The following is a 13,922-nucleotide window of genomic DNA, read 5'->3' as shown; positions in this document are numbered from 1 at the left end:
GTCTGACTTTTAAAGCTATGTTTGATAAACCCTTGAACTGTCCAAAAGTACCATCGTAAGTATGTAGGCCTGCAGTGAGCTTGTATGAGATGCTGTACATGAGTTGTCATGAGATAAAAATAATACTGTTGAAGTTGTAGGATGAAACTTGGAGGAGACTCTTGAGCAGCCACAGAGAAAATGCATGACCAAGTAGAGCGAAAGGGGGACTGCTGAGGAGGCGACATGGGCCGGTATAAAAGAGGCTTCCCCAGTCCACTCTAGCAACTGAGGGGCACAGAGCAAAGGTGAGTGGCTTGAACTTCATCTTATTTTGTTGCACCGTGTTGTGTTTTGGTTAGCTATGCAAAGCATTATACCAAGAACCAGTTAAATAACTAGTGTTGTTTGCCTCCTTATTGCCTGAAGTCAACATGTTTTTGTTATTTTGATTTAATGCATTTCAAGTTTAAACTCACTCTTGAAGCATCACTTCCTTTTAATTCAACTGCTTCAATGTAGCAATCACTAGTGGCGTCCAACAGGCTAAAAATGTATTTCTTACGTTAGTGAGGATTTCCATACATAATGTGGAAAACAACTTAATGTAACTTTGGTTTTATAATGCAAAATAAAAACATTTGGGTCATTTTTCTATGGCTCACCAGCACATATTCATGACAAGAAAGTATTATTGTATTACTTTTTACCCCTTGGTCATATGTTGTCCTGTTTTTTCTGTCCCTAAGGTCGTGTCATCACCTATTATAACAACAGACATTTTCCTCTAGAAAGCAGGAAAAAGGTAAGCTGATTTTTTTTTGCTTGTAAAGTTCAGAACTCAATTCATTCTGTGCTTGGTTAAATATTATTTCTAAAGGTCATATGATTTACTAACATATATTATTTCTATTTGTCAATACACTACCCTTCCCTGTTCTGTGCGAACACTGCCAGACATGATTAACAGGCAGATGGGTACTCTGATTGGCTGGATGTGCCCTTGTCCTGAATGGTTAAATCTCTGGACCATGCCATTCATTTAAGACACAAAGACTAGTGAGATAGTTGAGTTTGTCATCTCAGAATTGTCTAAAATTCTGGTCAGATATTACAATTGATTTCCAAATTCTTGACCCTATCATGAATGGTACAAATTGCACTGACAACTAACACCCGGGGCTAGTGCGAAGTTACAGCCATTACTAAGTAATACTAGCATACTTATTTCATGAAAAATCCATAAACTCAATTTGTTATAATAAAAGACAACATTGACTGGCACGTGGAAGTTCAAAGTTTCTCATAAGCAACACCTCAAAGAAAAAGGACCAATATTTCAGAAACTCAAGCTATTCACAGGCAAAGTATGGCAAATCCTGATGCATTAGAGTTAAATCACTTACAACTTCTATCTGACAGTAAAGTGCCAACATGGGAGATGCAGAGATGGAGTGCTTTGGCGAGGCGGCCATCTACCTCCGCAAGAGAGAGAGGGAGCGCATTGAGGCCCAGAACGCACCGTTTGATGCCAAAACAGCCTTCTTTGTGGCTGAAAAGGATGAGATGTACCTAAAAGGTGTTCTTGAGAAAAGAGAAGGCGGCAAAGCCACTGTTAAAACTCTCTGTGGGAAAGTGAGTAATCGTAGATAATAATCAGGGTTTGCACATTTGAGATGTCACCTCTAGCCTACAAGTTGTAACTTTGTGATTCATATTTTCATAGATTCTCACTGTCAAGGAGGATGAAATCCATCCCATGAATCCTCCAAAGTATGATAAAATTGAGGACATGGCCATGATGACCCACCTCAGTGAACCAACTGTGCTGTACAACCTCAAAGAGCGTTATGCAGCATGGATGATCTATGTAAGATTCACACTGAAGAACTTTCACACTGGTTCAATAACTGAATTGAATGTGTTTAATGAAACTGCTTCTAATATAATAATTTGTTGTGTTTTTCTTTCATTCTCATTCAGACCTACTCTGGGCTGTTCTGCGTCACTGTGAACCCCTACAAGTGGCTCCCAGTGTACGATGCTGTGGTTGTAGCTGGGTACAGAGGCAAGAAGAGAGTTGAAGCTCCACCCCACATCTTCTCCATCTCTGATAACGCCTATCAGTTCATGCTTCAAGGTATAATATTTATATAAATATGACTTCATAAAATGGGAAATTTTAGAAATATATGTTTCAAGGTTTGCTCAAAGGTAAGATAAATAGTAAACATGTTTCTGGAGCATATTTCAGAAGTCCATTTGTCATATAATGCACCAACTTCTGAGGTTTTGTCATAACACTCCTCTTTCTGTTGGATCTAAATGATCACTAAAAGAGATCTCTATTCTTTTCCAGATCGTGAAAATCAGTCTATCTTGATCACGTAAGAACTCTTCAACATTACCTAACCTACTAACAGTGATACACATACACATAATTTACCTTTCAGCTACAGGAACATATAATAACTATCCATCTTTTCCATCTGTTTATCCCCAGTGGAGAATCTGGTGCTGGGAAGACTGTCAACACCAAGCGTGTCATCCAGTACTTTGCAACAATTGCGGTGGCTGGAGGATCAAAGAAAGCTGAGGCCACCCCTGGCAAAATGCAGGTGAGGAAAGCTAAAAAAGGCGAAAAAGAAAAAAAGAGTTACATTATGATCTCATATCAGATGTATATTGACTTTTTGGGAAACAATAGCTTCACTAAATGACCTCACTTCTTCTCCAGGGGTCACTAGAGGATCAGATCATTGCAGCCAACCCTCTGCTGGAGGCCTATGGTAATGCCAAGACTGTGAGGAATGACAACTCCTCCCGTTTTGTAAGTATTTAGAAGAAAATCATATGAAATTACTTAATAGGGAATGATTTGTTCAATCTTAATAATTTTTCATTACAAATCTTTCAGGGTAAATTCATCAGAATTCATTTTGGCACAACTGGCAAACTGGCCTCTGCTGATATTGAGACATGTAAGTGGTCATCATCTACTATTAAAGAAGTAAATATTGAATGTAATTGTAGAAACTTAATAATATCTAATCATCAAAAATGGCATGTCACAGATCTGCTGGAGAAGTCAAGAGTGACATTCCAGTTGTCTGCTGAGAGGAGCTACCACATCTTCTACCAGCTCTGCACTGGACACAAGGCTGAGCTGATTGGTATGTTATGAAGCAAATGACAACTACTATATATTTTTACAAATTATTTGTGTGCTACATGACTGGGATTTTGTATATTTTAGATGCCCTTCTTATCACCACCAACCCATATGATTTCCCAATGATCAGCCAAGGTGAAATCACTGTAAAGAGTATCAATGATGTGGAAGAACTCATAGCTACAGATGTAAGATATCTTAGGGTTTCCTGGCCAAATCCATACTTCACATCAATACATTAAGCAATGTAAAGGATCTCATGTTAAACACTTTGTCCCCCTAGACGGCTATTGATATCTTGGGTTTCACTGCTGAGGAGAAAATGGGCATCTACAAGCTGACTGGTGCTGTGATGCATCATGGGGCCATGAAGTTCAAGCAGAAGCAGAGAGAAGAGCAGGCTGAGCCTGATGGCACTGAAAGTGAGGAAAAATATAAATTCCACATGTGCTTAAAATGTAGTGCAGTCTGTTAAATACAAATGAGGGCCAACAGTGTGTTAAATGTGTCTTGAAATTGACTTTTTTCAGTTGCTGATAAAATCGCTTACCTCTTGGGCCTGAACTCTGCTGACATGCTGAAGGCTCTGTGCTACCCCAGAGTGAAGGTCGGAAATGAGTTTGTGACCAAGAGCCAGACTGTACCACAGGTTAGAAACATTCTAAAACATAAAGCTTGACCTATTCTGTAAGATGTTTTGCACAATTATGTATTCACAATCTTATTTCTACCTGACTAGGTCAACAATGCTGTCAGCGCTCTGTGTAAGTCAATCTATGAGAAGATGTTCTTGTGGATGGTCGTCCGTATCAATGAGATGTTGGACACCAAACAGCCAAGACAGTTTTTCATTGGTGTGCTGGACATTGCTGGATTTGAGATCTTTGATGTGAGACCATATTCTTTGAAGTAACAAAGTTACTATATTTTATTTGAATTATAGTAGTTGGTGTAGTTTTATTAATCTCACTTTTACATTTCACGTTTTACTTTGTTTCTTGTTGTACAAACAAAAACAGTTTAACAGCTTGGAACAGTTGTGTATCAACTTCACCAATGAGAAACTGCAACAGTTCTTCAATCACCACATGTTTGTGCTGGAGCAAGAGGAATACAAGAAAGAAGGAATTGACTGGGAGTTCATTGACTTTGGTATGGACCTGGCTGCCTGCATTGAGCTTATTGAGAAGGTAGCGTACTCACAGATTCTTCCGGGCTCACCCAAACTAATATATATGTGAATGGTCTACAGACATCAGTCATAATATGTTAAAACTTGATCTTTTTAATAGCCAATGGGCATCTTCTCCATCCTTGAAGAGGAGTGCATGTTCCCCAAGGCCTCAGACACTACCTTCAAGAACAAGCTGTATGACCAGCATCTTGGCAAAACCAAGTGCTTTGAGAAACCCAAACCAGTAAAGGGCAAACCAGAGGCCCACTTCTCCCTGGTGCACTATGCTGGTACTGTGGACTACAACATCAATGGCTGGCTGGACAAGAACAAGGACCCACTGAACGACTCAGTTGTGCAGCTGTACCAGAAGTCTGCAGTGAAACTGTTATGTCATCTGTATGCATCTCATGCTGGTGCTGAAGGTAGACATGATTTCGTTGATTATGATTTAAAGCATATGGTATATCATATCAGCAACTGTCACATCACAGCTACACTGTTCACTGGTCAGAGTCCACAAGTCCAAACGTGCTTCTTGTATTTGTTTGATCTTTTAGCTGATGGTGGTGCCAAGAAGGGAGGCAAGAAGAAGGGTGGTTCCTTCCAGACGGTGTCTGCTCTGTTCAGGGTGACTTTATGGTTGATTTATATATATACGATCAAATGATATGTGATATATGATCAAAAAATGTTTTGAAACAGCTTTTGACCAAAAGATTGTTGATGTGTTTAGTTACTTGTTTGACTTGTTCTAATTTGTCTATGCATAATCACAGGAGAACTTGGGCAAGCTGATGACCAACTTGAGGAGCACTCATCCTCACTTTGTGCGCTGCTTGATTCCCAATGAGTCAAAGACACCAGGTGAGAAATACATTGATATGATTACATGTATGTAAACTTCCTATCCTTCCAAACCTCTCTTTATTCAAAATATTTCTTTCACCTTACAGGTTTGATGGACAATTTACTAAGCTGTTATAAAGCATTCAGTGTGTCACCTCAATTGTGTTTGCTTCTCCTCAAAGGTCTGATGGAGAACTTCCTGGTCATCCACCAGCTGAGGTGTAATGGTGTGCTGGAGGGTATCAGAATCTGCAGAAAGGGCTTCCCCAGCAGAATCCTTTATGCTGACTTCAAGCAGAGGTATCATCATAAGATATAAATCTCAATTGAAAACTAAAACAGCAGTTACTACAGCCTTTATTTTTGTTTGCGTTTTTATCTTAACTGTTTACCTGTTTTCTATTATGCTTTCATTATACGTGATTTAGATACAAAGTATTGAATGCGAGCGTCATCCCGGATGGTCAGTTCATTGATAACAAAAAGGCTTCAGAAAAGCTCTTGGGCTCCATTGATGTGGACCAAACTCAGTACAAGTTTGGACACACTAAGGTAAACACTAGGTCACTTTCAAGCCTCATCTTTGCTTTTTCATTCTCAATCTCGTCTCCTGGTCCAGGTCTCTTGCTCTACCAGTATCACATTTATTAGAAAATTTACCATGGTCATTTCATCATCTTGAGTTGTTGGAAAACAAGCATGACAGCATATTCTGTCCAATTCCAGGTGTTCTTCAAAGCTGGTTTGCTGGGTACCCTTGAGGAGATGCGAGATGAGAAATTAGCAACTCTGGTCACAATGACTCAGGCCCTTTGCCGTGGATATGTCATGAGAAAGGAGTTTGTGAAGATGATGGCAAGGAGGTAACAAGATATAAAATTAGTAGAATACAGAATAAAGACACTCAAGATGACTTCATGTGGTAATAATGTCAAATGCTTAAACTTGCTTAAACTTTATTCTTATAGAGAGGCTATCTATAGTATACAGTACAACATCCGCTCATTCATGAATGTGAAAACCTGGCCATGGATGAAGCTGTACTTCAAGATCAAGCCTCTTCTGAAGAGTGCTGAAACTGAGAAAGAAATGGCAGCAATGAAGGAGAACTATGAGAAAATGAAAGTGGACCTCGAAAAAGCCTTGTCCAAGAAGAAGGAACTTGAAGAGAAGATGGTCTCTCTACTGCAAGAAAAAAATGATCTGCAATTAGCGGTGGCAGCTGTGAGTTGATATTTCATAGCTTGTAGAAAAAAGGTAAAACATTTTGAGATAAGGATTATGTTTTCAGTCATATATTTTTCTATATATTTCACTATAGGAATCTGAGGGCCTCTCAGATGCTGAGGAGAGATGTGAGGGTCTCATTAAGAGCAAAATTCAGCTGGAGGCCAAACTCAAAGAGACGACCGAGAGGCTGGAGGATGAGGAGGAGATCAACGCTGAGCTGACTGCCAAGAAGAGGAAACTGGAGGATGAGTGCTCTGAGCTGAAGAAAGACATTGATGACTTGGAGCTCACCCTGGCCAAAGTGGAGAAAGAGAAACATGCCACAGAGAACAAGGTTGCATTCATTTTTGTGCTTTACTCTTTACATTCTATCAATAGAGCAGTATTATGTAGAACATTATACTAAAATCACATCCCCTTAGGTTAAAAACCTGACTGAGGAGATGGCCTCTCAAGATGAAGTCATTGCTAAATTATCCAAGGAGAAGAAAGCCCTCCAAGAGGCACACCAGCAGACTCTGGATGACCTTCAAGCAGAGGAAGACAAAGTCAACACTCTGACTAAATCAAAGACCAAGCTTGAACAACAAGTGGATGATGTAAGTATATCAAAGAAGAGCTTTTCTAAAGTATGAAATTGACTATGATTATTGACTATATTTTCCAAACCTAGCTGGAAGGGTCATTGGAGCAAGAAAAGAAGCTTCGAATGGATCTTGAGAGAGCCAAGAGAAAGCTTGAGGGTGACCTGAAACTGGCCCAGGAATCCATAATGGATTTGGAGAATGACAAGCAGCAATCTGAAGAAAAGAACAAGAAGTAAGACACTATTTAAAGCCCCAGTTATTAACTCTTAAAATATAAATTAGCATTAATGCAATTGAATACAAATAAATTCAAGATGTTTGATACATAACATCTCTGCGGAATTGTTCACACAGGAAAGACTTTGAAATTAGTCAACTTCTGGGGAAGGTTGAAGATGAACAATCACTGGGAGCTCAGCTTCAGAAGAAGATAAAGGAACTCCAGGTGCTTCATTAAATCTGAATGTGTTGTGCATTTAGCTAAATGTGCTAATTTATGAAACATTCAAAATTACGAAATCCTTTCTTTCAGGCTCGCATTGAAGAACTGGAGGAAGAGATTGAAGCTGAGCGTGCTGCTCGGGCTAAAGTTGAGAAGCAGAGAGCTGATCTCTCCAGAGAACTTGAGGAGATCAGTGAGAGGCTTGAGGAGGCTGGTGGGGCCACTTCTGCTCAGATTGAGATGAACAAGAAGCGGGAGGCAGAGTTCCAGAAGCTGCGTCGTGATCTTGAAGAGTCCACCCTGCAGCATGAAGCTACTGCTGCCGCTCTCCGCAAGAAGCAGGCCGACAGCGTGGCGGAACTGGGTGAGCAGATCGACAACCTGCAGCGTGTCAAACAAAAGCTGGAGAAGGAGAAGAGTGAATACAAAATGGAGATCGATGACCTCTCCAGTAACATGGAGGCTGTTGCCAAGTCCAAGGTAAATGTTTTTGTGAAGATTTAAAAATGTAAAGTTGAAAAGTCATCATGACAACGGCAGTCATCATGACAACGGCAATCTGGAATGGAAGTTGACAAAATTACTCTCTGTGACAGGCAAACCTTGAGAAGATGTGCAGAACTTTGGAGGACCAACTCAGTGAAATCAAAACTAAGAATGATGAAAATGTCCGTCACTTAAATGACTTCAGTGTACAAAAAGCAAGACTTCAAACAGAAAATGGTATGTTATGCAAATGTAAAAAGGAAATATGAAGGGGCCTTACTTGGTTCTGTTTGATGTGCAGAATTATAGTATTCTCTAAGAAACACAGGCTCCCTTTCAATGCAGTAATGATATTCCCCAAACAATGACGTTTCCAAGGAAGGCCATTCAGCTCAAAACGTCACAGTTTGGGAAACTCTTTAAAACTGCACTGAAAGGGTCCTACAATGCTCAGACTACTATATACTTGTCATGTTGCACTGCCCTGGGTCCAGTACAAATCTCTGTATTTTCTATTATCACATTTCTTTCAACAACACAATAAAATAGGTGAGATGGGCCGCCAGCTTGAGGAAAGAGAGTCCCTTGTCACTCAACTGACCAGAAGCAAGCAAGCTTACACTCAGCAGATTGAGGAGCTGAAAAGGCAAATGGAGGAGGAAGTCAAGGCAAGTTCAGCTAATTCTTAAATATGTATGCTGTATGTATGTATATGTATATCCTTAAAATGATCTTTGGTAGATTAATATTTTTGAAATATTTTCTAAAGGCCAAGAACGCCCTGGCTCATGCTGTCCAATCAGCTCGCCATGACTGTGACATGCTCAGAGAGCAGTATGAGGAGGAGCAGGAGGCCAAGGCTGAGCTGCAGCGTGGAATGTCCAAGGCCAACTGTGAGGTGGCTCAGTGGAGATCTAAATATGAAACTGATGCCATCCAACGCACTGAGGAGCTGGAGGAAGCCAAGTATGATGATGTGGTTTAATAAAATACTATCAGGTTATTTTAGAAATTGTTATAACATATTAACAGTTGATGTGTCTAAATTGTTTCCAGGAAAAAACTTGCCCAGCGTCTCCAAGATGCTGAAGAGTGCATTGAGGCTGTGAACGCCAAGTGTGCCTCTCTGGAGAAGACCAAGCAGAGACTGCAGGGTGAAGTGGAGGACCTCATGATTGATGTAGAGAGAGCAAACGCACTGGCTGCCAACCTTGACAAGAAACAGAGAAACTTTGACAAAGTACAAACACCATATGAGAATTGGATATTACATGATTCTATTGCCATAATTTTCCATTGATATATATGCATGACTCTATTTGTAATGAAAATTAACATGGTCTTTATACACATTTAGGTGCTGGCAGAATGGAAGCAGAAGTATGAGGAGGGCCAGGCTGAGCTGGAAGGTGCTCTGAAAGAGGCTCGCTCTCTCAGCACTGAGCTCTTCAAGATGAAGAACTCCTATGAAGAGACTCTGGATCACCTGGAGACCCTGAAGAGGGAGAACAAGAACCTGCAACGTAAGCATCTTTGAGCATACTCAATCTATATAAATGAGACATTGAAGTCACCAAGTACTCCCATATTGAATCTTTCTGATTTTCACCACAGAGGAAATATCAGACTTGACTGAGCAACTGGGTGAGACAGGAAAAACCATCCATGAACTGGAAAAGTCCAAGAAGTCAGTAGAAGCAGAAAAATGTGAAATCCACACTGCACTTGAAGAGGCAGAGGTGAGAACATTGTGATCCGAGGACAAAAAGATGTTTGAAAGATGAAAATAAGTTGATGGTGACTAGCTCAATTAACTTTTTTTTCTGAATTTCTAAACCTCAGGCTACTCTTGAGCATGAAGAGTCCAAGATTCTTCGAGTTCAGCTTGAACTCACCCAAGTCAAGAGTGAGATTGACAGGAAGCTGGCTGAGAAGGATGAGGAGATTGAGCAGATCAAGAGGAACAGCCAGAGGGTGATTGACACCATGCAGAGCACTCTAGATTCTGAAATCAGGAGCAGAAACGATGCCCTGAGAATCAAGAAGAAGATGGAGGGAGACCTCAATGAGATGGAGATTCAGCTCAGCCATGCCAATCGCCAGGCAGCTGAAGCTCAGAAACAGCTGAGGAATGTTCAGGGACAGCTCAAGGTAAATCATTTATTATCCACATTTCTTCTTTTCAGTTCTTTAATTACAATAAAACATAACACTAATTGCAATATCAGGATGCTCAACTGCACCTTGATGAAGCTCTCAGAGGACAAGAGGATATGAGAGAGCAGGTTGCCATGGTGGAGCGCAGGAACACCCTAATGCTGGCTGAGATTGAGGAGCTGAGAGCTGCCCTGGAGCAGACAGAGAGAGGCCGCAAAGTGGCTGAGCAGGAGCTGGTGGATGCCAGTGAGCGTGTAACGCTGCTCCACTCCCAGGTGAGAGCATCCCACCACATTTTTTATCAAATAACTATATGTATTTTAGTCATACAATATTATTTATTGAATGTAATTCAAAATTTATCAACAAAATAACCAATGCTTATTTTTATACAAACAGAACACTAGTCTTATCAATACCAAGAAAAAGCTGGAGGCTGATCTAGTTCAAATCCAAGGGGAGGTAGAAGACACGGTCCAAGAAGCCAGGAATGCAGAGGAAAAGGCCAAGAAAGCCATAACGGATGTGAGTCCATTTTACTCAATTCTTCCAAAGTCATGACTGAATGTACTTTATTAGTTCGTTTTGCCATTTTCAAAAAACTTGGCAAAAGAAAACAATGACTTAGATGTAAAAACAATTCAGGCTGCCATGATGGCTGAGGAACTGAAGAAGGAGCAGGACACCAGTTCTCACCTGGAGAGGATGAAGAAGAACCTGGAGGTCACTGTCAAGGACCTGCAGCACCGTCTGGATGAGGCTGAGAACCTGGCCATGAAGGGTGGCAAGAAACAACTCCAGAAACTGGAGTCTAGGGTACAACATCCCAAACATACACATTGACCCATGATTGATTGATTGGTGTCTGATGTGTAATACCAAAATGAATCATACTATCTCTTTTTTTTAAGGTGCGTGAACTGGAAGGTGAGGTTGAGGCTGAACAGAGACGTGGAGCTGATGCTATTAAAGGTGTCCGCAAATATGAGAGGAGAGTGAAGGAGCTCACATATCAGGTTCGGTGTACTTCTGAGCAAACATCTTTAATAAATGAATTTGTAATATTTTTAAGGTTATGTATAATTACACAGCAATAAACCTCTTTCTCCAGACTGAAGAAGACAAGAAGAATGTAACCAGGCTTCAGGATCTGGTAGATAAGCTACAGCTGAAAGTGAAGGCCTACAAGAGACAGGCTGAGGACGCTGTGAGTATATTCAGATAGACATTCAATGACACATTACTTACCACCAAATTATTTCACATATTAATACAATCACCAATAATGTTGCTTTTGTAAATACAGTCACATATCAATCAAATACTTTGAACGTTTTTACCAAAAACATTCTTTTGCAACTTTTCTATTTCCTGTTCCTACAGGAAGAACAAGCCAACACTCACTTGTCCAGACACAGAAAGGTGCAGCATGAGCTTGAGGAGGCTCAGGAACGGGCTGACATCGCTGAGTCCCAGGTCAACAAGCTGAGGGTCAAGAGTCGTGAACTTGGCAAGGTAAGATACAAAGAGTTTTCTGTTAATTTAGTCATTTTATTTACATATAAATGGATTTTAAAAGCATTTTCTTCACCTTGTGTTAACGTTTTGTATTTCTTCTCCTCACTTCCTCCACAGGGCAAGGAGGCTGAAGAGTGAAGACTGAAATTAGCTATTAATGTCACACCTGAACCCATAAAATATGATTCACTTGTAAATGGCTTTGATCAATAAAATAGTTAGACATTTCTGCAAATTTTGTGTTTGATTGTTATTTAGCTGTCCTATAAGCAAACTACAAAGCTCTACATGGTGGAGCTGATAAGCTCCTATTATCAGACAAATTGTCCACAGAATGACAAAAGCATGAAGCCTCCAGAGGTTGTTCTTAATGACATAAGCTTTGATTTAAGATGTGGAGGTATTCTCAGTTTGACCTCTGAGGTCAGCTAGAGGTCATTGTGATATCTCTGTGATGAAATTTCCATGCACAAAATTAAAAGGGTGTGTATCTTTGGATCTTAATGTGATACAAATGTAAACTTCTAGGCAAGTTCTAGGCATGTGAAACTCATTTATAACCTTTACTGTACCATACCTAGATTTTGGCATGGTTTTATTTCAGTTAGCCTAATAGCTGGCTTGATTTGCATTGAGAGATGATCTTATGGAAAGTACCCCATGCCAATCGTGAGATATGGTGAAGGGTATGTGATGGTGTGGGGCTATTTAAATTCCAAAGGCCAAGGGAACTTTATCAGGATGCATAGTATCCTGGATCCATGAAATAACTGGCCTTTAAAAATAAAAATCTGCCTGCCTCTAAGGGAATTTAACATAGGGGTGTGAATACTTATGACCTCTGTATTTTAAGGAAGAACATTTATTTATATATGATACATTATTCATTCACAAAGAAAATTGGTGTCCTTAAAGGTTGAAAATTTCCTCATTTTCCTTATTATTTTTACTTAAGGCATTAAAGGTTGGGTTACACTTTACTTGACAGTATCGACATAAGAGTGACATGACACTGTCATGAACGTGTCATTAACAAGTCATTAACGTTTATGGCATAACGCTTCTGTTATTAAGTGACATTCGGTTTTTGTCATAACAAGTTAGGGTTAGAATTAGGGTTAGGTTTAGGGTGAGAGTTAGGGTTAGTGTTAGGATAAGGATTTGAGGTTAGGGTTAGGGTTCATGTGTCATGACAGTGTCATGTGTTCATGACAGTGTCATGTCACTCTTATGTCGATACTGTCAAGTTAAGTGTTACCAAAGGTTGTGTCAGCGATGGCGGGGTAACGTCACTTCTGTTGATGTTCAAACATAACAGAGCGCTAGCTCGCTACTCCCTCCCCACAATTGAAACTCTCCTAAACGCGCATCTCGTACGTTATTGGTCTGAACACTTTATTTTGCCTTTGAGTGGTTGGCAACACTTGTTGGTAGCAATTTTTTTTTGTGTACAGATCTAAAGGCTGCCTACAGAGACACGTTTTTTGACGGCCTGCTTATGGGGTAGGCAGCTAGCGGATCGTTAGGAAAGATTAGATGAATGTGATCATTTATGTTTGGGAAATTGCTGATACAACCTTTAAGAACAATTTCCAAAAGATGATTTTATATTCCTCTTTTTAGTCAACTTTAGCATGGCTTCAAAAACGTATGAGCCTACTGTAACTGTATTTAGTTTGAACAAATCCTATTCAAGGTTGATTTTAGCTCATTCTCATTGGACCTACACATGTTGAATATGCACCACTTCAACAATGAAGAACTTTCTTGTACAGTAGGAAAATGTGTGTGGAATATGTTGGACCAGAAAAACGTCATACAGAAAAAAATCTCAGCACTACGCCCTTTTTAGAGGGGAACGGACAAGAATCATACCATTGGTTACAATGTATTAAGGCAGCAGTCACACTATACCTAGTTTTTAATGTCTTTACACACACAACGGTTCGGAAAAAATACAGTATGTATATGTAACTGCACTCACGCTGAAACTATGTACATAACCAACCTAATTCGCTTCCAATTCCCCAGGGTTGAGGACAAATTTGGCTCGTAGCTAACACTTAGCGTTAGCACCAATGTAAAATCGTTAGCTTTCTAACTAGCAATATGGATCTTCGGTATAACATAGCCAATTGTTGTAGGAAATATGTTCGAATTTCAACAGTTAGCATTAAAGGGAATTCCCGGCCATTTTTCACATAGGTCTCCGTTTCTTGAGGGCACTGAGTACTGTCAGTATGAGGAGAAAAAAATGAGATCAATCTGTTTTACCTACAGTAGGTCGAATGGATGCAGCAAGCAGCTAAACCAACCAGGCAGCTACAG

General features: G+C 40.1%; 1 protein-coding gene across 1 annotated transcript; it reads left to right on the top strand.

Moving 5' to 3' along the window:
* The first annotated feature begins 200 nt into the window (after positions 1 to 200).
* LOC121706478 (myosin heavy chain, fast skeletal muscle-like) lies at positions 201 to 11,829 on the top strand. Its single transcript, XM_042088249.1, has 41 exons — positions 201 to 287; positions 729 to 784; positions 1,402 to 1,614; positions 1,706 to 1,849; positions 1,963 to 2,119; positions 2,339 to 2,366; positions 2,483 to 2,597; positions 2,717 to 2,809; positions 2,897 to 2,960; positions 3,054 to 3,152; positions 3,236 to 3,339; positions 3,435 to 3,573; positions 3,682 to 3,800; positions 3,891 to 4,040; positions 4,171 to 4,341; positions 4,444 to 4,750; positions 4,886 to 4,956; positions 5,105 to 5,192; positions 5,357 to 5,474; positions 5,603 to 5,726; positions 5,901 to 6,037; positions 6,143 to 6,398; positions 6,496 to 6,738; positions 6,827 to 7,003; positions 7,078 to 7,223; positions 7,346 to 7,436; positions 7,524 to 7,913; positions 8,030 to 8,156; positions 8,469 to 8,587; positions 8,689 to 8,885; positions 8,976 to 9,159; positions 9,277 to 9,442; positions 9,534 to 9,658; positions 9,762 to 10,070; positions 10,148 to 10,351; positions 10,476 to 10,601; positions 10,722 to 10,892; positions 10,988 to 11,092; positions 11,188 to 11,283; positions 11,460 to 11,591; positions 11,712 to 11,829. Exons 3-41 carry the CDS (start codon positions 1,414 to 1,416, stop codon positions 11,730 to 11,732), a joined length of 5,814 nt encoding a protein of 1,937 aa, XP_041944183.1. The 5' UTR covers positions 201 to 287; positions 729 to 784; positions 1,402 to 1,413; the 3' UTR covers positions 11,733 to 11,829.
* The last annotated feature ends 2,093 nt before the right edge of the window (positions 11,830 to 13,922 follow it).

This window comes from Alosa sapidissima, chromosome 4 (genome assembly GCF_018492685.1).
Source record: "Alosa sapidissima isolate fAloSap1 chromosome 4, fAloSap1.pri, whole genome shotgun sequence".
Classification (NCBI taxonomy): Eukaryota; Metazoa; Chordata; class Actinopteri; order Clupeiformes; family Clupeidae; genus Alosa; species Alosa sapidissima.
The sequence above is the reverse complement of the archived record's forward strand: the minus strand, read 5'-3'. Positions and strand labels throughout refer to the sequence as shown.

What these genes read in the sequence shown, in the direction of transcription:
- LOC121706478 (XM_042088249.1), top strand. Translation starts at nt 1,414, where the DNA reads ATGGGAGATGCAGAGATGGAGTGCTTTGGCGAGGCGGCCATCTACCTC. An exon ending in GCATTGAGCTTATTGAGAAG is followed by an intron (nt 4,342 to 4,443) that starts GTAGCGTACTCA and finishes TCTTTTTAATAG; the next exon opens with CCAATGGGCATCTTCTCCAT. An exon ending in GGAGAACAAGAACCTGCAAC is followed by an intron (nt 9,443 to 9,533) that starts GTAAGCATCTTT and finishes TTTTCACCACAG; the next exon opens with AGGAAATATCAGACTTGACT.